The sequence below is a fragment of the Poecile atricapillus genome, chromosome 12 (assembly GCF_030490865.1).
Source record: "Poecile atricapillus isolate bPoeAtr1 chromosome 12, bPoeAtr1.hap1, whole genome shotgun sequence".
Classification (NCBI taxonomy): domain Eukaryota; kingdom Metazoa; phylum Chordata; class Aves; order Passeriformes; family Paridae; genus Poecile; species Poecile atricapillus.
In genome coordinates, this window is record NC_081260.1 from 6,244,998 (window position 1) to 6,271,461 (window position 26,464).

Here is a 26,464-nt window from a genome sequence, read left to right on the forward strand (position 1 = left end):
CCTGCCGCCTGGCTTTTGCCGAAGAAGCCGCTTGACTTGCTCTCTATTTTGAGGGCACGGATTCAGGGACTCGGGGCCAAAAAATTCTCCGGACCCAGGTAAATCCGCTTTTTACCTTATTCCCCTTCCCGGCTCCGCGTGCCCGCGCTGTCCTGCAGGTGCTGTCAGAGCGCTCCCGCGAAGAGCAGCCGAGCCAGGAGCGGAGCCGGCTGCGAGAGCCACGGAGGGAGGGGGGGACGGGGACGGGGACTGGGACAGGGGGGCTGGGAAAAACGTGTCCCCCCCGCCCCCGGCTGACGTCAGCGCGGCTCCGCGCGGGGCACCCGGCAAAAGCGCCGCGCCGCGCCGCGCCCCGCGCACAGCCCCGCGCTCAGCCCCGCGCTCCCGCAGCGCCGCCGCTCCGGCCCCCGCCCGGCCCAACTTCCCGCACAGCCGCGGCCGGGACGGGCCCGGCCGGGACGGGACGGGACGGCGGCGCGCCGCTGGGCTCCTCCTGAGGCTTGAGCGGGCGATGCCGCTCGCCGCCGGGCGCCTGGCTCCCGGGGCGCGGCGGCTCTCGGCGGCGGCCACTGCCCCCACTGCCCCCTCGGGCGGCCCGAGAGCAGGTACGAGCGCGGGGTGGGGCGCGGGGAGCGCGGCCCGGGGGCGCCGCTGCAGCGGGGAGGGTTTGCTGTCAGCCCTGGTGTCTCCCGGTTTAAGATGCTGGCAGGCACCGGGAGCCGGGTGCGCCGTGGCCCCGGGACGGGCAGCGGGGACGGGATCGCGCTGCCGGCCACCGCCGGGGCGGAGGCGGCGGCCGCGACGGGCGGGGGATCGGGCGGAGAGCCCGGCGCTAGGCAGCCGGGTTTCGGGGAGCTCCCCGACGGGGCTTCCCCCTCAGCAGCTCTGCAGGCGCTTTCCGAGAGGAAAAGAAGGGAGGAGGAGGGGGGGGGATTCCAGAGGAGTTTGGAAGTCGCTGCCTTGCAGCTTTCCTTCCCCTCCAGCCTTGCGACCTGTTTTCGCTCTCCCCGTGCAGCCTCTGATCCCGGCCGTGTTCACTGGGGATTTCTTCTCTCTCTCCTTACCTGTCTCAAAAGGTTTGACTGTAGGTACCAAAGCGGGGATCGACGGCGCATAAAGATGCTGAAGGGTGTTTGGTTGCTCAGTTTGTTAACAGTGGCTGGGATCTCGTGGACAGAGAGTCGCAAACCTGCCAAAGACATTTGCAGCAAGAGCCGCTGCCCTTGCGAGGAGAAAGAGAACGTGCTGAACATTAATTGTGAAAACAAGGGATTTACAACCGTCAGCCTCCTCCTGCCGCCCCCGTCCAAGATCTACCAGCTGTTTCTCAATGGGAACGCACTGACGCGCCTGTTCCCCAATGAGTTCGTCAACTATTCCAACGCCGTGACCCTGCACCTGGGCAACAACGACATGCAGGAGATCCGCACAGGGGCCTTCAGCGGCCTCCGCACCCTCAAGAGGCTGCACCTCAACAACAATAAGCTGGAAGTGCTGAAGGAAGACACCTTCCTGGGCTTGGAGAGTCTGGAGTACCTGCAGGCTGATTACAATTACATCAGTGCCATTGAAGCCGGGGCATTCAGCAAGCTGAACAAGCTCAAGGTGCTGATCCTCAATGACAACCTCCTGCTGTCCCTGCCCAGCAATGTCTTCCGCTTTGTGCTCCTCACTCACCTGGACCTGCGGGGCAACCGGCTGAAGATGATGCCTTTTGCTGGTGTGCTGGAGCACATTGGAGGCATCATGGAAATCCAGCTGGAGGAAAACCCTTGGAACTGCACCTGCGACTTGCTGCCACTCAAGGCCTGGCTAGACACCATCACTGTGTTTGTGGGTGAGATAGTCTGTGAAACCCCCTTCAGGCTTCACGGGAAAGATGTGACCCAGCTCACCAGGCAAGATCTCTGCCCTAGGAAAAGCTCCAGTGATTCAAACCAGAGGGAAAAACACCCTATCCTCTCAGACCCACACATCTCAAGGCTATCGCCCACAGCCAACTCTGCCATCAATCCCACCAGGGCCCCAAAAGCCAGCCGGCCACCCAAAACTAGGAACCGTCCCACCCCCCGTGTCTCTGTGTCAAAAGACAGACAAATATTTGGACCTATCATGGTTTACCAGACAAAGTCTCCTGTGCCCATCACCTGCCCAGCTGGCTGCATCTGTACGTCCCAGAGCTCAGACAACGGCCTAAATGTTAACTGCCAGGAGAAAAAGATAAGTAACATCTCTGATCTCCACCCCAGGCCAACCAGTCCAAAGAAACTTTACCTTACCAGTAACTATCTGCAAGTCATTTATAGAACCGATCTCACAGAATACAGCTCTCTGGATTTGCTACATCTAGGAAATAACAGAATTGCAGTGATACAAGAAGGTGCCTTTACAAACCTCACAAGTTTACGCAGACTTTATCTTAATGGCAACTACCTTGAGGTTCTGTACCGATCCATGTTCGAAGGGCTGCACAGCCTGCAATATCTCTACCTAGAGTATAATGTCATTAAGGAGATCCTGCCACGCACATTTGATGCTCTGAGTAATCTTCATCTGTTATTTCTCAACAACAACCTGCTCAGATCTTTGCCAGATAAAGTCTTTGGAGGCACTTCCCTCACCAGGCTCAACCTTAGAAACAACCATTTCTCACACCTGCCTGTGAGAGGAGTCTTGGACCAGCTCTCAGCTCTGATTCAAATAGACCTCCAAGAGAACCCTTGGGACTGCACATGTGACATCCTGGGGCTGAGGAACTGGATAGAGAAAGTCACTGACCAGAACAACCAGCAGTCAAATCCCCCTGTAGTTATCAATGAAGTAATATGCGAGTCTCCCACCAAGCACTCTGGGGAGCATCTGAAATTGCTGAGCAAAGAAGCCATCTGCCCAGAAAACCCCAACTTGTCAGATTCTTCTGTCCTGTCCATGAACCAGAACACCGGTACCCCTCATCTCGGTGTCTCACCCAGCTCCTACCCAGAATTACACACTGAAGTTCCTCTGTCTGTCCTAATTTTAGGCTTGCTGGTTGTGTTTATTTTGTCTGTTTGTTTTGGGGCAGGTCTGTTTGTCTTTGTCCTTAAGCGCCGGAAGGGGGTGCAGAGCATGCCCAGCAGCGCCAACAACGTCGATATAAGTTCATTTCAGCTCCAGTATGGGTCTTACAACACTGAGACCCACGATAAAACTGAAGGACATGTTTATAACTACATTCCCCCTCCTGTTGGACAGATGTGCCAAAACCCAATCTACATGCAAAAAGAAGGGGATCCTGTTGCCTATTACAGGAATCTCCATGAGTTTAGCTATAGCAGTCTTGACCACAAAAAAGAAGACCCCACCAGTCTTGCATTTACCATCAGTGCAGCTGAATTACTGGAAAAGCAGTCCTCACCAAGGGAACCAGAGCTGCTGTATCAAAATATTGCAGAAAGGGTCAAAGAACTCCCCACCGGAGGATTAGTTCATTATAACTTTTGTACCTTACCCAAAAGGCAGTTTGCCCCTTCCTATGAATCCAGACGCCAAAACCAGGACAGGATAAATAAAACTGTTTTATATGGAACTCCCAGGAAATATTTTGCAGAACAGTCTAAACCTGAGCATCCTTTACTCCAAGGAAAGCTACAAACAGAACCAGACTACCTCGAAGTTCTGGAAAAACAAACTGCAATCAGTCAGCTGTGAGGGGGGAGGTGGGAGACAAAGGAAATTTTTTAAATGAGCTCAGCATCACATTTCTTTGAGTTTGAACTCAGTACTGATGTCATCTGTCGCGTTCCCAACATTTCCACTTTTTTAAACCAGAGAAGGAGTGAGAGAGAAAAGGAACCCTTGCAGCATAGCAGGGATGTGGTGTGGCTTTTACAACGTTCCCTTTAAGTTATTTCTATATCTCTCTCCTTTTGACCCTTCTCTAGGAACTGTCATTGCAAATGTATCTTTCTGTAATAGATCTTGCATAGTTCTTTTTTGATTTTGGAGGAAATGAAGAAGGGGGTCTTTGCGGTTTCTGTTGTTTTTTTTTTTCTTTCCATTTCAAAATGGAAACTTAATGTATTATGTAGAAGATCTCCAAAGATCTTTTTTCCTGGACTATGACTTTCTTTTGTAAATAATAATATACAGTACTGCTGTTTCAATTACCGACTATAGCCACTGGGCGTCACTTTTTTGTGTTAAAGTGCCTTTGCACTTAAAGTACATTATTACTTAATTGTTGCTCTTAGCTTTGATAAATTGAACCTATTTTAATGTGTTGTATTTTTGAAATTAAAAAAAATTGTAAAATAGATCTATATGTCAGCTGCATTAAATCAGAAGGTTTGATTTATAGGAAAGCAGCCCTTCTTTAAATGGCTCTAGTTCTAGGACCTTACAAACTCAAATGTAAATTATTGGGGTATTTTTTCCCTCTAGGTCTGTTTAGAGTGACTCACTGAAATCAACTGAAAGGATTTAGCAATGGACTAGAGGTTATCAAATGCCTCAGCTGGGAATAACAGCTCATTAATAAAAGATGTTTAACACAATGTCATAGTGAACTGAACAATTAATGTCCTCCTTAATACGTTGCATTGCAGCTCTAACACAGTAATGTTCAATGGCTTAAGATTATTTTCATTCTTAACAGAACATTACTCATTTTATGCATTGGATTAGGTATTTTTATACATTTTGTGTATAAAGTAAAATAAGTAGTAAAGTAAAAAATGTAAGTTTATATTGTAACTTTTTGGACTGAAATTAACATGTCCTCTTCCTGCCACATACATTTTTTTTTTTCATAAGCAGGGACACCAGCAGGGGTCATCCCACACCTCATTAAATTTATTAACATACAGGCAAATGAATCAATGCCAAAGGTAAAATTTGAACCCAAGACTCTGGAGTTTTCCAAATCAAGGTAGCTGAAATCAGTATGTGCATGCCAGTAAACTTTGGTAGTCTGAAATATGTCTATGTGCTTTTTGTCTCTAAAGCAGAAGTAATACTGCAACAATTCTAATCTGTTAGAGAAAACTACCACTAAGTTCACTGTCTTAAATTTTATAAAATGTTTTAAGTTAACTAAATCTCATTCTCAACACTGGTTTTCTGAAGCCCATCAGTGAACAAATGCAGTGAGTCTTCTTTCCCATTAACTCAGGCCTGTTTTGCTTCAAGCTTTATGTTATCACCTTCAATTTACTTTTCCTTCATGAAGAATATTGAAACCATTTTTATTACAAGTATACAGTCAAACTTTATTAAGCCTTATTAGCTTCTAAATAATTTTTAGATGCAAACATTATTGTGAAATTTAAACAAACAGCCCTTATTTACAACAAAAACAGTTTTGTTTTGTCTGTTCTAAATCCTTATGCAACTGGGATGGTGATCTGCATATAAAGTAGGCCAGGCTTTTCAATTCCTTATTAAAGCAATTGATGGGGTCTGAAAGAAGCACACTGTTTCCTTTTCATAAATAGGTTACTGCACATAATAATCCTTTATTATCATGCAGAGATTGAAGTGGCCTCTGCTGACTGATTTTAAGAGCTTTACTATAGTTAATAATACAGTATCTACAACTTGGAGAAAATTTCAGCAATAGCATTTAAGCTATAAATAACTACAATCAATGTTGTTCTAATCAGGACTTTGCCAAAAGGAAGTTGCTTTATATTTAAGAGCTAAAGAGGCTTTGCATGTGTATTGCCAGATATCTGAGTCACTTAGTAAAACGTCTGCTAATGATTTATGTGACATCTGAGTACATTAATATGCTAACATGTCAATTCTTTGTTTAGAATCCATAGCATCTATGGCTGTTCATTAGATCAGGTTTAAAATTGAAGTGCTACAATGAACTACTGAAGAATCAGTCTTCAAAATGGTCTCACACCAAGGAGGAGGTGAAATGATATCACTTTAGTTGAACTTGGAACATTTGACTGGAATTGCATCCATCTTTGAGCAAGGTACTTGCTTGAGAGCTTCCAGTACTGATTGTCTTTTTATGGCTCCTTCCCCTGGGTAATTAAAAGCATTTATTACTGAAACACTGAGAAAAGTATAAGTATTATTTTAAAGTAAAGTTATTAACTCTTTCCAGGTATGAACGTAGTATTGCCTGCAGATAAAGTACATTGTTACATCTGGCAGCAGCTAGGATATTATTATTTATTATTTTCCAGTGAAACAGAACCAATTACAAAGGGTTTTTTTTCCTCAGACAAAAAGCTAATTTTTCCAACAGAAATGTTTTCAGTGTTCTAGTGTTTGCAAACAACAGAGATAGGGAATTGATTCTTTTAGTAATGTTATATTGTTTGGTTTTAGTGTTTCAGTCTCAGTACTTTGATGTTTGCTTTGGTAGAACAGCCATACTTTACAGAGGTTGCTGTTGTTTTACATTTCCTTAGGTTTCCTAGTGGAATTTTTTTAATGACTAGATTTTATTTTGCATCACCAGTACCAGCTTAAAAATTATTATTGCTGTAAATCTTTTAGGTTTGTTTTTATACCCTTCAGCTGACATCTATTAAGCAATTCTTTTCATTGAGTGCCTAGGTGAAAGAGAAGATTTTTTTCAGTTTCACTTAAAGAGATTTGTTTAACAGGGAAAGTGTGTCGGCAGCTGCTGTATAGAAGTTCTCCATATTTCTTCAGCTGTGCTGCCCTGGTAGCTGGTGCTTGTTAGGGGAGAGCTGCTTGCCTGAGTTGTGGCTTGATAATGAGTCTGAAAAAAAATTTCACAGTTTGAAAAGTTGAACTATGAAAATTATGTAACCAGGTTAGCAAAGTTGTTTTTATTCCCTCAGGAGAATGGGGTGCAAATAGTTTTCTTTCTTCATGAGTTTTCTTTTGTGAAAGTGAACTTAATGACCTTTACAGAAACAGTAAGAGTGCAGACTGAAGCATTGTTGAAAGTATGAACTAGTGAAAATGAGGAGTGCTACACTACCAAAGCATAAATACTTTTTTTATTTTATTTTTTTGAGACCTTTCTGAGTAAGTATTAGATAAAGTTTATCAACATACTTTCCTTTTTCTCCCCAGTGACAGAAAAAAAATTCACTTTTTTAAGAAAAAGTGTTCTTTGTGCCCTCCAAGCCTGCTGCAGAGCCACTCCACATGCCCAGTGGTGCTCCTCCATTCTGCAGTCTCTGTCTTCCATCAGATTTTACCTTTTTGGAATAGCATATTCCAGCATTTGCTCAGCTCCTACCTAACCTCTATTATCTGCTTCCAAAGCCCTCATTGTGCCCCAATCTTTCCACTTGCATCTGTCCCTATGGGCTCTCCATTCCTTCCCTAGCAAGCTCTGAAGGACCCATTTCAGCTCTGAAGGGAGCAGATGTCCCTGCTCCAGTGATTGCTCAGTCCTCACCTCCTTCCTGACGCGGCTGAGGAGCCCTGTGTCAAACGAGACACCTGATCCCCGTGGTTCTCCTGGGAGCTGTGCTGGAGAACTCTGAATAGCTGTTCCCTCTTCCCCTCACTGATCAGAGAAGAGAAGCCTAAAATCACAGTTTCAGCTTCCATGCAGGATTCCCCATGTGCCAGCCTGGGGCAGGTGGCATAACTTTGTGTCTATGCAAGCAGCACTTCTGAGCAAGAACAAATGGATAAGCTTGCTGAAACCAGTGATATCATATCACTCTTTCCTATAATTTTGGTGAGTTATCTGTAGCATGAGTTAATCTTGCCAAAATTAGCTACTTAAATTTTACACTCTGGTTGTGTAGCATCTCTAGAGTAAATAGCAAAAATACCAGGCCATTCAGAGGTAATTTATTCCTGCTCACAATACAAGGCATGAATTGGGCTACAGATATGCCTGCTTTCTTCCAGGAAGTGCAGAGAGGATAGATAATGAGTGCTGATAACAGCTAATCCCCAAATAGCTGCAGTCAGCCCAGCCTGACCATTTTCCAGCACACCCACATGCAACATCCATGCTCTGCTGAGTATCTGCCAGTCTCCACTCCAAGACATTTTTTTTTCTGTCCATGAGAGAAGCATTCCCTGTGGAGTTTAAACCCTATTCTGGTCAAATGCACTTTTTATAACACCATCCTGTGTTATACAGTAGGGCTTAGATTGGTTTTCTTTTTCTTCCCACCAACACTTGAGTTTGTAAAAAAAAAGTCACACTTTTTAAAAGTTTGAAGCTGTAATTAGTAGTGCCAAAATAAAGATATCAACAAGTTAAATTGCCTAAAAAAAGTCTTATAGAATAGTGAGCTTGAATACAATAATTTTAAACTGCTCATGAGTGAAATGAGATACTGGAAATGTTAATGAAACTTCTTAGGCTCTTACAGGCTAATCAGTGATACAGTTTGTGATTTTTCATATTACTGTTTTTGCAGACAAAAAAATGCCATCTAACAGAGAAGAAGAAAAAAAAAACTATTTCCCAAAGACCTCCTCCAACTGTAGAACTTCAAAATAACATAAATTAACTTATGCAGATGATGTGACACTTCTTGTGTATTTCCCATCACTTTTTCAAAACGTTCCATAGGAGAAGTACAAAAGTTATTCTTTTCTAAGAGGATCATTAAGTCTGTTTGGATTATTGATCTCATAGCTTTTCTGGGCACAAGGCCAATCATTTTGACTAAGGTTTTTAATCCTAGCTAATGAGGGAGGTGGATTAAGGAGAAGGTTTTTGTTGTTTTTTTGTTCTTGAAGGGTTGGTTGGATCTTTTGAACCAGTAGATTGACATGTTTATGAATACAGATGAATAGATGGTTTTGAATGAAAGAAATGTTGGAGTGGCAGTTGGAGATGCAGTCATTCTCAAGACCAAATAGGCTCAAGAGTATGAGTGAAGTTTGAAAAACAGGACGTCATAAAAGTGGCTTTCTTCCTGAGATCATAAACACAGAGGACACCCCTCTGAATACAGCAGCAGATTTTGTCACATGCTGTTAACCATTTGGAGGGGTGAAATTAGAGGCCACATGTACCTCCATTATCCTTAAGGATAGACTGAAGTGTTCAGGATTTGTTCTCATCCCTGGCTGTTACCCTGTGTGCACACACCTATATTACCACTGCTTATGCACTCAGTTTGAGAAAGTAAACAAGGTGAAGTTTGGAGGAGCAGGGTTATTTGTGGTATTTCTGAATGGTTCTTATTTCTATCCATAAAAATGAAATGAATTAACCATTGGTGCATTTCATGCCATAGACTTTTAATTTCTGAGGTCCTTTGTACAGACTAACTTCACAGCAAACTGGTCAGGTCAGTGTATGTAGCTACTTTCAAAATGAGCAACACAAAATATTGCAGGTGGTCTTAAGAAGGAAGCAGTCAAGGTAACATAAATACATATTTTCAGTATAACAAATTACATCAGCATTACAAAGTTATGCAATATAATGATATCAGGACTCTTTGTGGTGACAGAGCAAGTGTAGATTTTTGTCTTGAAAACGCAGGTTCCTTGTGTCATCTCTTCTTGCCCTGCTAGTGCATTGCTCTCTGGAGCCAGAACTGTTAATTGCCAGTTATCTTCTGAGAAGGAGGCAGAACAGCCTTTTAAAAATGCACTCTGCGGTGGAAAAAGCACAGCTAATGTATATAGACCTGTTGCAGTTATCTCCTCTTGAGATAAGACATATTTCCATACAAAAGCCTGGAAAAAATCCCCTTGAGATTGCTGATAATGTGACAGAGTCTATTTTAAAACATCTTGATTTTAGTTCTGAAAACCTCTCATCTGAGAGGCAAAGGAGTTGGAATTAAGGCATTTTCTTCCCATGCTATAAAGTTTTGTCCTTTTCCCCAGGGATTTGTTACAGATTTGATGCATGCCAGCATCTTAGCCAGACAGCTGAAATGAACACAATTTTTTTTGAGAACTGTGAAAATATAATGACTACATGTATTTTCTTCTAATCACAGAAGAACATACAACATGATGTGGAAGCAAAGCTGAAAGAGAGGCTTTTGAAGTTTCCAGGGCACAGTCAAATCTGAGGAATTCAGATGTAAGTGCAGAGTACCTTTATTAGTTGTACACCCGAGTGCCCTCTGTGAGATTGCCTGGATTGGCACAAGTGGCAGGAATCTCACTAAATAAGAATAATCCCATTGAACAGCTGTGAGTGGAAGTGGGGAGAGAAAAATGCTTATGTCCTCTTACCATCACTTAAAATGCCATTTGGGAGTTTTCCAGACTCAGTGCTCATTCCCAGAAATCTGAAGTTAGCATACTCCAAGTTTATACTTAAATATCAGATTTTCAATAATACTTGAGTGCTGCAACATTTTGGCTATCACATCTCTTACTTCTGGGTGAGATTTGGCTTGGAACCTTTGGTTTATTCTATCTCTTCTAAATTTTAATTCCTGATTATTCCTGACTGGGATCTTGCTATGGAGGGCAAATGGAATATGCTCAGCTAAATCTTTGGTTTTTCTTTATCTTATTTCACAAGTAGCCAAGTTACTCAAGTATCAGGCAGCTGAGACTTGAACAAGTCAGAAGTTTCAGAAACTCAGTGATCCACTCAAGTGAGCAAAGCTTTACCAAAGCTTTACTGCTTCCATGTCTGCTGTTCTGCTAAAATGCCCATTTTATTCAGATGAATTACAACTTGAAACACATACACATTAATAAATATCTGTGTAAAACCTTCTAATATTCAGCTTACTTATAACAGAAAAAAGAGAGGGAGTTAGAGGTTGGGAAAAGCCTTTCAAATTTCTGTTTTTTTCTGAAGGTTTCAGAGGGATTTATTATGATTACTAGGGAATCAAAAGGAATTCTAACAGTGTGGTGTAGGGGTTTTTTGTGGTTTTGTGCACGATAGTGGAGGTGGGGGAAGGAGGGGGAAAAAACATAGATTATAGTTGTCTTAACTGTCAAGGTGTTAAAAGAAGACTACAGAAAACTAAGGAATTCAGAGTTCATGACTCAAAGAGTTTACAAAAATGCCTATTTTTCTGCAGAACATCTAAAGGGAAGTGGTACACAGGCTGCTTTCCTAAAGGCAGAGGGAACTGGACAGGCTCCCTTGGAGAGCTGAGAAATCCCAGCCTTAGAGCAGATTTACTGTAATTCAGATATAAGCATGGCTCATGTAAAGAGATAATGGAAGTGGGGAAAATGCTTCATGCTACATTCACACCTTAATTAGTGGTGTAGTTTGTAGCCTGTATTTTCTGTAACCATATTTACCATCAAATCCAACTCATAAGCTACTTACCAAAACTGAGTAGATAATTCTTATATATATTGACGTGGCCTTCTTTTCCATAATGCAATGTTTACAAATCTGTTTGGTGGCTTAAGTTTTCCATGGCTTCTTTTTGTTCTCCAAATAATGCATAGGCTAATTCTTAGCAGTAGAGTCCATAGTGCACACCTAAAATTGAATTACCAAGGACTTTGTTTATATTATCTTTTATTTTCTTTTTTGTTTTGTTTTGCTTATATAGTGAAGCAGTGGGCCTAGTTAAAAGCCCATTTGCTGGGAATTGAAAAATAATATTCTCTTTTTAGTTCTGCCAGTGACCTTGCACAAGGCATACCTGCATCCCCATGCTTTAATTTCTGCATCATTTAATAAGGAGGATTATACTTTCTGCCTTAGTCTGGTGAGATTTACTGATGAGAAATGTTAAGTGTAATTGTTTTTTCAAAGCTTTTATAGCTTCATCCAAATGCAGCAACAGTGTACTGCTTTTTTCCCCTGGCATATGTTTTTCTGATCTAAGAATGTGGTGTCGACATGTCAGATTTAGTTTTGTTTTCTGTCTTTGCAGTTAAAAACAGACCATGAAGATTACCTTGTACAGGGAAAAGATACTGTCTCCTTGTAAAAGGATATGAGAAATATGGAATAAAATGAGGAGGCAAAAACTACAGTTTGTTTTTAAACCTTAGAAAATGCATAGTACCCCATCTCCTCAGTTTTCCCTCTCTGGCTGAGTTGAATCACCTTGTCTCTTTCTGCCCTATAGAATCCATTCAAAAATAGTTTGCAGATAACAGTCATTGTTTTATTCACCTTTCTCTATATGAAGTCAGTTGGGCTATTCCTGACAGTTTTTATGCTGGCAAGTGAGCCAAGAGAGGCTCTGAGTGGCAGACAGCTGCTGAAATATCTGGCACTCTGGGGACAGAAAGAAATTAATGCAACTTTTCTTGTCAGCCTCTTCCCTTCCACTTCTTTCTTTTTACTCTACAGTTACCATAACAATTCTCTTGTCCATTGAAGGCAGATTGTGGGCATATTTTTCCATACACAGCCCAAATGCAAACTGTAAAATCCAACTATGTGTTGGAAAGCCCACCATTTTCCACAGTCTTCCGTGGCATGCCTAGAAATCTGATGCTTCCATGCAAGGGCACTGTTTTCTGAATGTAGGACTACAAGAATCTGTGGTACCACATCCATTCAACACATCAGAGTCATAACTTCGCCTCCACTTTTAAATTTGCTTTTGATTAACCTACTAAAATTCATTCACTGGCTAGGCCTTTTGTTCTGATTTATGTTTGGATGTTATTCCTATCTAAATTTTGAGAGTGCTAAGACTGATGCTCTCATTTTCTTGCTGATTCATAAAATGGGACATGAACAATCCTGGTTTCTAGACTGCAAATGACATGGGGTTTTTTGGCTGGATGGGGTAAGTGCTCTGATACCAAGCACAATTTCTTACTTCTAGATAATCGACAATTATTTAGAGGCTATTTATATAGAACAAAAGTATAAGTACCAAACATGGTACACCTAAATTATTTCTGGCTGTGCAATGTAAACCATCTGTTCTGGTCCAGCAGAAGTACATCTAAAGCAGCAGTTTAAGTAATTTTTAAAAAGATTTATTACTCTTAAATTCTGGGAGAAATTTGAATCAAGGAAAGTAAATATTCAGTTATCCTTTTAACATTTCCATCTTTAGGATTCCAGGAGATAATTATCAGTCTTAAGAGAACAGAGTTTATTATTTAAGGAAGGATGTCCAGACCCTCACCTGCTGTAAACAATGTTTACTTCCATAAACATCACAGAACTGGTTTACAGTAGCTGAGGATGCAGCTGCTTTGTTTTGCAAACCCCATAAGTTAAGCAGTCAGCATTTATACCAATAATGGATTAGTGCTTTCAGTGCAGTATGTTGTTCACTTTTATTCCACCGTTGTAGACCCAATACAATTTGTCGCTGCCTTGGAATTTTTAGTCACATTTGAAAAGAAAGAGATCTTTGAAAGTTCACCACCTAGTTCATTTTCAGATGCAAATGAAAAATTTCTGTACTAAAACTCTTTGATTGATACATTTATACACTTGGTGCTTCACAAACCTTTTTAATTTTCAATCTTAAGAATTAGTAATACAACACAATGAGGCAGACAGGCATATTTTGTGTTCTCCTTTTGGGACTCCTCACTTATTCCTAAAGATCAAAGCTTTTTAGCAGCTCTTGCATCCCTATTCTGCCATCCTCAAGAGTTTGAGTGAGTCCATAGTCAATTGTAACTGCACTGTAATGATAAATGTCCTTTCAAGGAAAACTGGCAGTAGAGTCCTGAGAGATGCACAAAGTCACTTCTAGAAAGTCACGTTTTCCCAAGGATGGTCACAGCTGTTTCTTTTTCTTTGTGAGCAATACATTGACTTAATCTAAAATACATTACCTTATTATCATGCAAATATTTATGCCACATTAGAATCAGACTGGCTTTCTTCACAATAGATAAGCTTCCTGTGTTATTGCAGATAATGAAAATCCAATTTCTGAAAATGTTCTCTTATTGTTTCTTTTTTTCCTCTGCTTTTTATTAGTGAAGAACTTGCAATTATTTGCTGTTATTCAGATGTTCCACAGGAAGAATTGAAGTCATATTTCCCACACATTAGGATTCTGATAATTGAAATTCACTGCTTTCTCTTCTTTCTATTGCCTTTAAATAAAGGAATGTACTAAGGAAAAAGACTCAGTTCAGTCTGGAATGATACAAGTGCAAGTCAGGAATAGCTGAAAACAGTTTTGATCAGCCTTTGAAATCCTTGATTAAGCAATTTTGCTAACACTCAAAGAAATTCCCTGGAACCTTTTGATTTATTGCACAATAGTAGAAAGCTGTTTTTCTTCTTCTTCAGGCTCTTACCCTACCAATGGATATTTGTTCTGTAAGTAGCACTGACATGAAAAGCCTGAAGTTGTCCACTTTTCTACCTTTGACCAAAGTTCTCTTGGTAAACAGAGTACCATGAGGAAAGTCTAAGTTTAGCTTTTTGAAAAAGCCAGTCTGAAAGCTGTCAAAGCTTTGAGGGAAATTAGCAAAACTTTGCAAGCCTTGCCAGCATCTTTCCAAAACACTTTCCATTATATGAGATTTCAGTTTAATAATACCCTTAACATTTTCCTCCATATTAATAAAATATGAGCATGGAAATAACAATGGCATGTCCCCTTCCACTGAAGGAACTCCACTTAGCAACATGGATTGTGATGTTGATTGCAATGCCAGTTCTCTGATCTGTTGAATTTTGCTTATTAATTGAATTAATTAAACAGATAAATTGGATTTTGCTGCCTCTGGGCTGAGTAGTCAGGCTGAGTAACTGCTAGGCTGCTTCTGCAAAGGGGGAGGAAGGGACAGAAGAGGAGCTGTGAGGACACAGAAGGAACAGAGGACAGACACAGAAGCACAGTCTTGAAGAGATGTTGAGGCCACTAAAAAATGAGTGCTCTGCCCTCCTAGAAGTGTTCCCTCACACTCACACATAGAGACAGGTTCCTCCAGCATAACATTCCATCTCACATTCCACAGTCATGTTCTGGTGGGCTTCAGCACAACCAAACCAGAAGTGGGCACCTGGCCTGTCTTCACTCTTTCAAACTCGGCTAATATAGTGAGAAATCTAATGGTGTGGTAAAAATCCCATCCTAAGGGCTTAGGAATTTGGTCTGGAGAGCTCTGTGCTTCAGCTGACTGGAAAAGTGGGCACACAGTCAGCTTCCCTTGAGAGAAGGGAAGCCTGCCCTGACACTCTTCATCTCATTGCACTCAATAAGATGTCACCTATCATTAAAGAAAAGATAAGTAAGATGCCTCAACAAGGTCACAGAGGAAGATAAATATTCAAATGGTTATATAAGAGGAAGTACTTGGTGTTGGAGGTCAAAGAGGACTCCAGAGGTGGAGCTGCTGGAATAGGAATTGGCATCCCTGAGTACAGCCCTTGTATGTACGTGCTGCTGCCCTGTCTGTGACACCAACACTGCTGCTGCCAGGAAAGCACAGAGCAGAAGTCTCCTACAGATTCCAAAGGTTGGTTTCCTTACATCCTTACTCATCCTGAATTGAAGTTCTCCTGAATTTACAGAAGTGGTGAAGATCTACTGGATGAACAAACGTTACTCTGAATGCTACTCTTTGTGCAAGCAAACACGTTCCTAATACCATGTTATTAGCTAAGTATTGTTTCCCATGGCATGGAAAACATGTGGGACAATTACTTTAAATAATTTAGCTCTAGTCTGTTAATATTCTAACACATGGTACTGTATTCCAATACATTTTGCCTCCTCTATAATGGGAGGTGGGTGTGAGTTTGGGGGGTTTAATAAAAGCCTGCCATTTCTAGACTGAGATAAATAGTAAATTCTGCCAAATATATACAGGACCATCCTGAAAAGGAGAAAGGGAGATGAGACTCTCCTGATCTTAAAAGTGAAAGAACAAATAAGCCCTATCTTCCTTATTAACTGACCCTGACTCCAAGTGCTTTTTGATAGCACAGATGGCAGAAAAAGCACTGGACTCTCTTTGCCCTGAGAAAAAAAGTGGGTCACATAGCACCACCATCAATTTTTAAACAAAGTTACTCCCTTGGACTGAGTGATTGTTCTTAAAAATTGAGCACTGCTCTACCCTTTTAATGCAGAGGAATTATTATCACTTTACCAAACTCTGCAATACTGTGCTCTCTAGTTCAGTGCAGGAAGAGATTTAAATTCCTGTAACAAAAGGAGAGGGTCCTTTGAGAGGAGGACATCAATGTAAGCTTTGCTGCCTCCACAAATGATTCTCTATAATGTTGCTTTTTTTGCTGCTTGATTTTATCATTCATGTGGGATTCATGTCATTTAACAGCAGCTACCTAAGCATGAGGCATCTTTCCTAGTTTAATCATCAGTGTACTTTTTATAGTTAGCAGAAGAAATCAGTCCCACCATGAGTTGATTCATCTCACCCACCTCAGCAAATTGCCATTGTCTGCACACTGTGTATGCCTTTGTGAGTTAGACTAGTCCCCAATGTAAACTTTTAGCTGAAAGTCCTACTGAACAGGAAATGGATGAAAACTCCAAAGCAGGTGGTTTTTTTGAGTTACATCCATATGGATATTCTAGTTTCTTGTAGAAACACATGAATTTCCTGCGCTTTAATGCCAAAGTGAAACTCTTGTCAAGAGAAAAAAAAAACAATCAAGATAAATAAAAAAAAAATCTGAGGTTTTTTTTTTTTTATGGAAGGGCATATTTTTAGTGGCATGCAGCCCCCTACACCTCCTTCCTTTCTGTCTACTGCCACAAATTTGTAGTGTTTCCTGAGCTTTAAATCTCCTCCGCCCACCTCTAAACTTGAAGATACTCAGCTCATATAATGCTGTACCAAATTTTCTGTCTATGCCCAGATTCCACCTTTGAAAACTATAATTTTAGAAAGATTTAGCTAATCCTGGGATCCCACATGGATTCTTATGATACAGGTACTCATATCCTTTTTTACCTCCTTACAGGCAGCTTTTTCAGACCTATCTTGAGATTTGTAGTTACAGTTAAAACAGAGGCGCCCTGGCCACAAATGAGATTTTGTAGCAAATTGTCAGTGGTACCACACATCACACCAGCAGAAAAATCACATCCTCTGCAGCTATGAAAGGCCACATTTGGATATATTTACACAGAGAGAAAGATCCAGCAGTCTTTAGAGTAGCAAAGATGCTTCTGCATCTCATGTATTTGATTTAAGAGACGTACAGGAAAGAGAAAGTAATTTGGAAGATGCCAAGAAGTTCCTTCCATGAGAGGACTCAGAGTGGTTTTGTTCTGAAGAGTGAGCAAGCAAGAGATTCCACCAAGTGCTGAGTCTCTGTGTTGATCATGCTGAGGCAGCACCAGCCATGTACAGTTGTGAGTATCCAGCAAAGTATTTGAAATTATTCTGCTTAGCCAACCATGGCTTTATGATGTGCTGTTTATCATAACAGTTGCTGCTTAGAGAGTGACCTCACTTTGTTCTTACTCATCGAGACAAATCACTCCATCTTTTCTACGTGTCCTTTAGTAAATGAAAATGCCTGGGAGCAAAAGGTGGCATTTTCAAAAAGCTTACTGGTAATAAGTGTTGGACCGCACCATAAATTATCTCCTTAACATCTGATCATAAAAGAAATACATGTATTTTTTAAGCATTTAGTGCTCCTTTCTTTTTAAAGCTCTGAGCAGCTCTAGAAGGTGTCTAAATGGTCACTTTAGAAGCACAGACATGAAGGGCTATTGTTACCTAGGCAAGTCATGTGAGTTTACAAATGTTGGTGATTTATCTCCCTTGTCAGTATTTTGACATCAATCCTATTTGTCCAGACAAACAGTGCCTCAGTCAGTTAAGGAACACTCTGATCCAGGAGGAAAGACCCTCCTCCTGATCCCCTGGGGCCTCTATCCCTGCTCCTAAAATGAACCCCAAGTCTGAGTAGCAGGCTCAGTAGTAGCTGAATTTCAAGCTGCTCACATTAGGAAAAAGGTACCTCTGCAGCTGTCCCACCTTGTCCAGTAGAACTTCTCTTCATCCCTGTTGCAAAAGTAAAGATAAATGATCAATCTGCTGGAGATGTCTTGACCCCCTCCCCATGCAGACTTTCCTCCATCCACCCCTTGTGATCAGTGCTGACAAAATGTGTAATACAATGCATAAAACAAAGGCTTTCCTGGGTGGGCTTTTGAACATCTTAATCACAGAATCAACACCATTAGTCTTCATTTAGAAAGCAATTGATATATTTTCTATAGCAAGCAAATAATCATTCTTTTTCATTACTTGCTCTCTGCAGTAATAAACATGAATATTTTACCCTTCTGTTTTGTGCTAAGCAGACAGACAATGCAGCCTGAATTCTTGCTTTAGGTGAGCCCTTCTTGTCTGCTGCTTCATACACATCCACACTTCTCTCCTTCATAAAATAAACAAACCAGCAATAACTACCTCTCTTCTTCATTTACGTTGGCTCCACTAACAGAACACTTTCAGATATCAACTGATCAAAGGGGGCAATTCATCCATGCAATAATTGCATAATTGTGAGCTTATCCAGAAGAACTGTAAGGAAGATAAGGTTTTCCCCATGGGAAAGTTATACACAAGTAGAATGTAAATGTGGCAAATGCACTGCAATGCATGTCATTCTCTTCCTTCCATAACAAGCATCAAAACCTGAGAAACCAAATAACTTAAAACAGTTCTTTGACATTCATACAGATGAGTCATATTAATTACAGAATTGTTTCTTTCTTTGTTAAAAGGGGATAAAACTCTCAATTAGATTCTATCAGCTAGTATTTAGAGTTCTAAGAGTCCCAGGTAGAAAGAGCTATTGAAGGGTAAAATATTTGTTGTTATTGTTGCTCACTGCTATTTGATAAGCCTTCACTTTCATTCTGAGGCATGCTAAGTACGAAGGAAAAGTCAGACCGTAGGGACAACTCTTCTAAAAAGCAGCCCATTGTCTGGGTTTTTTTTTTCTTTCTTACCTCAAAAGGATGAAATGCACGCACCAAAGTTAGTATAAGTCAGTTGCACCCTTTTGTTGCAATCCTGTATAACTAAAGTCCATGTAAATTCAGTAGGAGCAGGAATAAAGACTTTCTTTGAACAGCAGTGGTTTATTATAGGAAGCTTTCATATAACTGAAAATCCTCCCAGCAACTAAACAATTTGTAAGGAAACACTGAGTTTGTTGCTGAAAAGAGAATTTTAACCATGCAGCTTCTTCCAAGCAACTAGTTTGTGGTCTTGAATAATTTTAATCTGAAATGGAAGCCATAAATATCCCATTTTATGCCATGGCTAGTCAAGAATCTGCCTTTTGATGTTTATGGGACCAACTTAATATCTTCAGTTTGTATTCCTGAAAAATAGACAAACTCTTTATGGCACTGACTTTATTGTGGCAAAATAGGTATATGATGTTTTGTATTTAGCAAGTCTGTTCAGTTATTTCCCATTCACTTAGTCTTCTTTTAAAGATATTACACTTCTCACAAGATTTCAATTAGACAAGAAGGTTAAAAAACTACTGCTGAGCCAATGCAACAAAAGTTGTATTAAACAAAATAAGTAAAACAAAATCTACAGGCCCCTGAGATCATTATCTCTGATCTCTAAGCAATTATTTCTATTTTTTAATATTACTGACAGAATGAAGATGTTTGAAGACAGAGAAAAAATTTATCCTGGTTTTTGTATTTTTTTCTAGGCAGGGTGAAGCTACCTAATACACAAATACACACATTTCAAGCAAATATGACAGAATGAGGGCATTATGGTTATGATACTTTATGTATATTTGGAACTCGGGGTAAATTCAATAGGATTGCTGCAGTCACCTGAAATACACACTTAATACCATTCTCTGAATAAGAGAGGAAAGGGCAGAAATCACTTGTTACTTAAATATAAAATTAGGAAATTCGTGGATAATTCAGAATCCCAATCAGCTGTGGTAAAAACCCAGTCTTCCAAGCTCCTTGTGCTCACATCACTGGTGCTTCCCAGTGCCTTTCACAGAACAGGGGCTGTGCAGGGGCTCTGCACGACCAGAGCCACACTTCAGCACACTCTGGCATGGCTGGAATGCCAGCCCCCAGCCTCCTTGAAGGAGTATGAAAGCCTCTGCTCACCTAAGGGCTCATCCAGCTTTCCCAGGTACCTGGACACTGATTGCACACTGGCTTCTGTCCCTGAACCTCTGCTCAAAAGAGAGATTGGAAATGTTGAGCCAAGTCACTGAGAAAAGACTCTCTGTGTTACATCTCATGCCTAGAACAGGACTAAACAGGGGGCTGGATGTGTCAGGATCAGGCATGGATGTAAGAGCTGCAATCCTGTCCTACAATGGGTTACAGAGGTTAGTTTATGCTGATCTTCCTATTTGTGATGTATCTGTTTCTCAGTAGAATAACTTTCAAAATAATTAGTTCTTTTCAGTAAGAACCTAATTATTATGATGTATTTGATAAAGTCTATTCTGTGCCCTTAAAGGGGCAACAGTTATTTAATTAATCCTTCCAGACAACAGGTTAACAGGGTTTTTCAGGGTCATCAGCATGGCAGAAGGATTGCATTGTCTTAGCCCAAAGACATAAACAAAGTGAAGTAATCCAGGGAAAATGACACAGCAGCAGCAGTGGCTCCATAAGTAGGAGAAGGAGTAATGACTTTAAAGTGAAAGAGAGAGGGTTTACATTAGCTATTAGGAAAAATTATTCATTATGAGGGTGGTAAGGCCCTGGCACAGGTTGCCCAGAAAAGCTGTGGAAGTGCTGGAGGTGTTCAGATCTCTGACCACTTCAAGGTCAGGGCAGATGAGGCCCTGGACCACCTGCTCTAAGTGGAAGTTGTCCCTGCCCATGGCAGGAACTAGATGACCTTTAAGGGTCCTTCAAAACCAAACCATATGATTCCATATGAGTATTGTATAGATATATATGATGTGGTTAATAGCATTCACTCTACAGTATTAACAATGTAAAGGAGTTTTTGTGGTTTGTTGGTTTTGGGGTTTTTTTCTGTGAAGCTTGAATCTTTATAGGCACATAGAAAGAGAACTTCTCATTAATATGTGGGATTATAATGAAGCAAGCCAAGTGAGTTTCCTACAACAGATTTGGATTATACTTATCAAATCAAGAATTACTCTGTAGAGAAGGAAGTTCTGTGAAACAATCATACAGTATTTCCAGAATAAAAGGAGAATCAGGCCTACGGGTTAATTTTAAAGCATATTTTAAGAAAGCAGACCAGAGCAAATGTCAAGAACCAATTTGTTCATGAGAGATTTGCCACCAGAAGGCTCTAAAATCAGTCAGGGCTTAGTTTCTATTTCACAAGTCTTGATCATGTCAGTGAGCTTCATGCTGTTAGATTAACTTGCACACTGAACTTTCTGAAGGCAGAAGAATAAGATAAGGGAGGAAAAAAGTGTAGAGAAGCCTAAAATAAAGTCAAAGGAAATAAAAAGTATCTGGAGATGGGGTATAAATTCTGTAAAGAATTGGTATATTCTAGAATTTAAAATAGAGGTGGGGAGGATGCCAAAAGATGGTAAGGGAAAATAAACATTCCTGATTAACGAAAGAAGAAGATGAGAATTTACTGGGACTTACAGAGGGAAGACAAAGCACTGAGTATTTAGTTGTCTCTAGCTGGGGGATAAGGCAAACATCAATACATAGATTTTGCCCTGCTAGCTAAGTAGTGATTAATTCCATTCCATTTAAGCATTTTACAGTATCCTTTACTTATTGATGGAGGTTGTGATCTTTCTGCTTCTGCATCATCCTGTGGAAAATGCTGTTACAAATGAAGTAGGATCTACTCTCTGCTCAGCTGTATTTACTTTCCTTATAAATTTAATTTAAAAATTTGTCACAAGGTCAAAGGAAAATTTTATGTTCAGGCTATCCTGGGTCAGATCATTACTGCTATATTAAGATCCCTATGGAACTGCAGTAATTTACACCAGTGGGGAATTAGGACTTTGTCTGTTCAAGTATAGCCTAAAGTAGATACCTAATAGAACTATTACAATGAAAAGTGACACAACTTCATTGAAGTGAGAATGCTGTCTATGCTGAGACCAATGGAGTGCAGTTATTTGAACCAGGTTCTATAAGCAAAGTATACCTTTGCTTTTTACACTAAATTTCAAAAACATTTGTATCTTTCATTTAAGAGCAGATTTCCTGTAGTTGAATAATACCCTTTTTTTGTGCTTTTCTGAAATTTTGTTATCATTTTTCTTTGATCTGTGAGACACCTTTTAATGTACATTGTTCAGACCATATCTCCACCAAAAAGCTGATGTCGAAATATTGCTTTGGATTAATTTTCAGGGAGGATAGGCAAAGGGAATGAATATAGAAACACTACACTGGTTTAATCCTGTCGTTCACTTAACCTTATAATCCTTTCTTGTTTCCTATCAGTGGCTAGCACAACAGTCTTTTTAAAATCTGTTGTGTAATCAGTCTTCCCCATTAAATATTTCCTTACTGGGATAAGTATGGAAGTGAAATACACAGCTTATTACCTCTTTCAAAAACAATTTTGAACATCCTTCTTATTTTTATTTGTGCTATTAATTGACTAGACTAATTTTGAATGTAATCAAATTTTTGGTCTGAATGGCTGGGGCTTTCTACAAGTATAGGTGTGGGTTTTGTTCAGAGTTCTCAAATTGCTCATTGCTGAGGGAACATTTCCCTATCAGGTCTAATTATAGGTTTTACATGTTATTCCCCATCCTATTCCTTATAACTCTTAATGTCTTTTTGGACTTCTGGCCATCACTAAAATCTTCATTAAGCTGTCTGTAACAACATCCAGAACTCTTTCCTGAGCTGAATAATTAATTGTAAATCCTTTGCACTTTCACAGATATTTTAATGCTTTGCATGGACTGATGGTGAGTCTGGTTTGCTGTCATGATCTGGTGGAACTCATCCATCAGCCCACGCGTACTGAATGAGACCACAGGGCCACTGAGTCTGGAAGGTCACCCCATAACTGATGTTTAAACTAGAAACCCAGTGTGAATATCTTTCCACCCCTCACACATAAATCAGTCTTCATGATGACTGACCCATATACCCAGACTCTCAGCAAATTTTGCTGCCTTCCCATTCTTCATCTTTTTCAGGAATTACTATAGTATATTAAGAAATTTTGCTCCTAATACACCAAATTAAATTCTTGTTTTTATAATTAACTTGTCAGGAAAAAAAAAAAAATCTTCATTTTCTGGCTCCTCACATATAAAAATCCCAACCCTCAAATTTAAAGAACCTGGAAGACACTCTGTGAAAATAGAAATATGATGAAAGTCAAGGAAAATGTGTTCTAGAATTTTTATATTTTATTTTATTTTTTGATTCCCATGAAATATACATCAGTAATCATGATGAATTTATGTTTTTTTAATTTTTTTCCCCCCAGTAACAGAATATGTTCTTATAAAAAATAATTTTTGACTAAAGTATTAAAAAATGCACAGAGATGCAGTATGGAAACAACTTAAATACTTTAGAAATAGCAGAGGTTACAGCTCAGTATCAAGGTGCTGAGAAATCACTGTTTACTTTGCTCTTGAATTTAACTTCCACTGGTTTTACGGTTTTCCATCTTTAGAGGGGAAAAAAAAGGTTCAATTGTAGTTACAGGTAGTAAAGAGAGAATGAAATCTTCAGATATAAGCTGTAATTATTACAGTTATTTTAGACATAACCAGATTCTAGCAGAGCAGGACAAATACACTTCTAGGCCCTTGCTGCATTACAAAAGATAATAAAGGGGTTACTCCTGACTCTTACAGCCTTCAAGATCCCTTGGCCAACTTTGCTGCAAGGAAAAGACAAAATGCATCAAGAGAATGGGAAGAGGAATCAGCCAGGCTACATCAAACATAAGAGAAAAATTGAAAACTTCTGTAAATTGAGTTTAAAATCTGGTGAGAGGTTGTAAGCTTCAAAATATATCAAAACTCTAGCATCTCACTAAACATGCACATAGAAACTAGGAAACTTCCTACAGCTTCTGTGTGCAACTCCCACAGATGGGATGGCATTTGGTACAGGAACACCAATATTTTTATAGTAAAATAGTAAACAACAAAAAAGATAAGATTTCCCTTACTGTATTTGACAATCCAGGAAATCAAATGGATTTAATTTACAGAGATTCAAGCAATTTATAGTATTTGATGAAGATTTCTTATCTGGTTTACATTAAGAAGTAAAGAATGCGCCTGTAAAAGCATGCAAGAAAAAGGTTTAATCCAGGTGTCTACAGAGCATGAATGGTTGGGAATGGTTCACAGGTTTCCATATTAACTGTGGGTATCATCAGACTAAGCAGAACTGCTGGGAGACCGTTCACAAATAATGCATGATTTCCTGCTATTTACAGCTTGTCAAGTTCATGAGATCTGGGAACATTAAAAAAACATTCTTTTTCTTCATATTAAGCCATGCTTTCCACTGCCCAAATGCCCAGGACTAGGCCATGCCCTGGTCCTTTCAGCACAAGCTGCTCACATCCTGCAGCTCACAGCCACTCCTTGAGCAGTATCTACCTGGGGCTCAACAAGCCACTCACAAAGGAACTATTCAGAATTATTCACAGGGCACCACCAGGCCCTGCTTGGATGATAGGTGGTTTAAAGCTGAACATGAATTTTTCAGACATTTTTTTTTAAAAATGAACCTTCATAGTTTGAAGTTTAAAATGCCCTTATTCCTCCCTGACCTCCAGGTAGTTCTGGTTCAGACACTGTCCAAGGAAAGTGCACAGTGGTGGTGCTTGCAGATGAAATAATCATATAAAGGCCATAACCTTCCCTAATTCCTACTAAGAGGATAATTCAAATAGGCCTTTATATAAGTTGACAAAGAAGATTTATGGCACATTTGTAAAGTGAAATGTCTTTGTTAATGAATTAAAGTCTATAAAGGCTTTGCTTGTGTACACCTGATTTTGTTGAGGTATAAGATTTGATTCAGTCTGCAAAATTCAGAGTGGTGGAAGAGGAACAGCACAAATTCAAACCACCTGTAAGTAAATTAACTCATCCTTTAGAGGCAAGTGACCATTTACAGCTTTTCCTATTTGTACTGACACCATTTGCTACTATCCATTATCAAGTGTCAATTGGTTTCTTAAGGCTGAAAATTTTAAAACAGGTTTGTCTACCTGCCAAAACCAGTCAGCTACAGAATTGCTTTTGAATAAATGCTGCTGATATCAAAGATTTGTTTCATATGGGGAATGACTGAGTGAAATAGCAATTTTGCCCTAGATTCTGAACTGCCCAGTGGGTGTCTTTCACATTTAAAAAAGCTTTCTTTCTGCCAGTAATGCTGAGTCCTTACATATGCTCCAGTCTCTGTTTTGCCTATGCACAAGGCTAACTGCAAATGTGAAGGTTGTTAAGTGGGGAAAAATATATTTATTTTGGTTTAGTAGCCAGCACACCATGTTTATTTGGCACGTTTAAACTAAACTACACTTATTATTAAAAGAAAAGTGTGAAAACAAATGGAAATATATGACCAAAGACCAGATTTGCTTCCAAGCCACAGAAAAAGTTGGTTAACATTCAACTCTAGCTATCATGTAAAAACACTGAGGGACACATGTTGTACACTAAATGTTGTCATGCTTCTGTGGTGGGATCATTTGGGACAGACAGATGATTGAAGTATTTTATACAAAGTAAGCCATCATTAACAGTCACCATATGTTAACACATACTTCTTTCTGTTTACAGCCAATTAAGAACTGCATTATTCAGTCATTTTCCCCTCATGCTAGCTGGTATGTTAAGAAAATAAATCAAAAAGAAGCACTCAAGCTGACTTTAGTACAGCAAACCTCAACCACATTTAGTTGACATTACCTTACCATTTTATATCTGGGGAACTCAAGGGGATATTGCTATCCTCCTTGAATGGCACAGGCACAGGCTGAATCCTCTTATTAGCAAGAACTGAAGGACTTAATGGAGAAAAAAGATATTGGGTAAACGTGAAGACTATGTATCTCTACAGTATCTGCCTAAAAGTAATAAGCTTCACTGGCTGAAAATAGAAAATGGCCTTATTTATCAGAACAAATATCTCCATTTCCTTGCACCCCTTCCCTCGAATGGCCACAAGCCAATATCGAAAGGATCATATGAACAAGTCAACAGTGTGATTCTTCCTCAGAGTATTTGGTCAGCCTCCAAAAATTTGTATTCACAGAGCCTTCCTAAGCCACAAATACAGAAGGTGATGACTTCCAGAACTAGGTCTGACAAGAAATAAGGAGCAAGACACCTTCATGATTTAACAGAGGGTCATTTATGTAAATGTAATTGCAATGGATTTGTTACTGAGTAGGTTCTAGAAAATAGAAACAAAAAATCACTGACTTCAGTAGGTTGTGCCAGAATGCTACAGGCAGTAATATCAACTGAAACATTGAGGTCAGCAGGAATGAGCAAAGGGAACCACAGACTAACAAGCAATGTTATTTAAGCACAACAAAACAGACAATGTCAATGCTGCAAAAACGGCAGAAGTCAGGTTGGAAACAGCAGTTAAATGTTCTGGGAAAAGTGCCACACAGCAAAAAGACATGATATTCATACTACAGAAATACTAATAACTACTAA

At 40.0% G+C, this 26,464-nt stretch overlaps 1 protein-coding gene across 1 annotated transcript; it reads left to right on the plus strand.

The window, feature by feature from the left end:
- The first annotated feature begins 375 nt into the window (after positions 1 to 375).
- Positions 376 to 4,303, plus strand: SLITRK2 (SLIT and NTRK like family member 2). The gene is made up of 2 exons (XM_058848213.1): positions 376 to 605; positions 1,077 to 4,303. Exon 2 carries the CDS (start codon positions 1,120 to 1,122, stop codon positions 3,688 to 3,690), a length of 2,571 nt encoding a protein of 856 aa, XP_058704196.1. The 5' UTR covers positions 376 to 605; positions 1,077 to 1,119; the 3' UTR covers positions 3,691 to 4,303.
- Positions 4,304 to 26,464: the final 22,161 nt, after the last annotated feature.

What these genes read in the sequence shown, in the direction of transcription:
- SLITRK2 (XM_058848213.1), top strand. Translation starts at nt 1,120, where the DNA reads ATGCTGAAGGGTGTTTGGTTGCTCAGTTTGTTAACAGTGGCTGGGATC.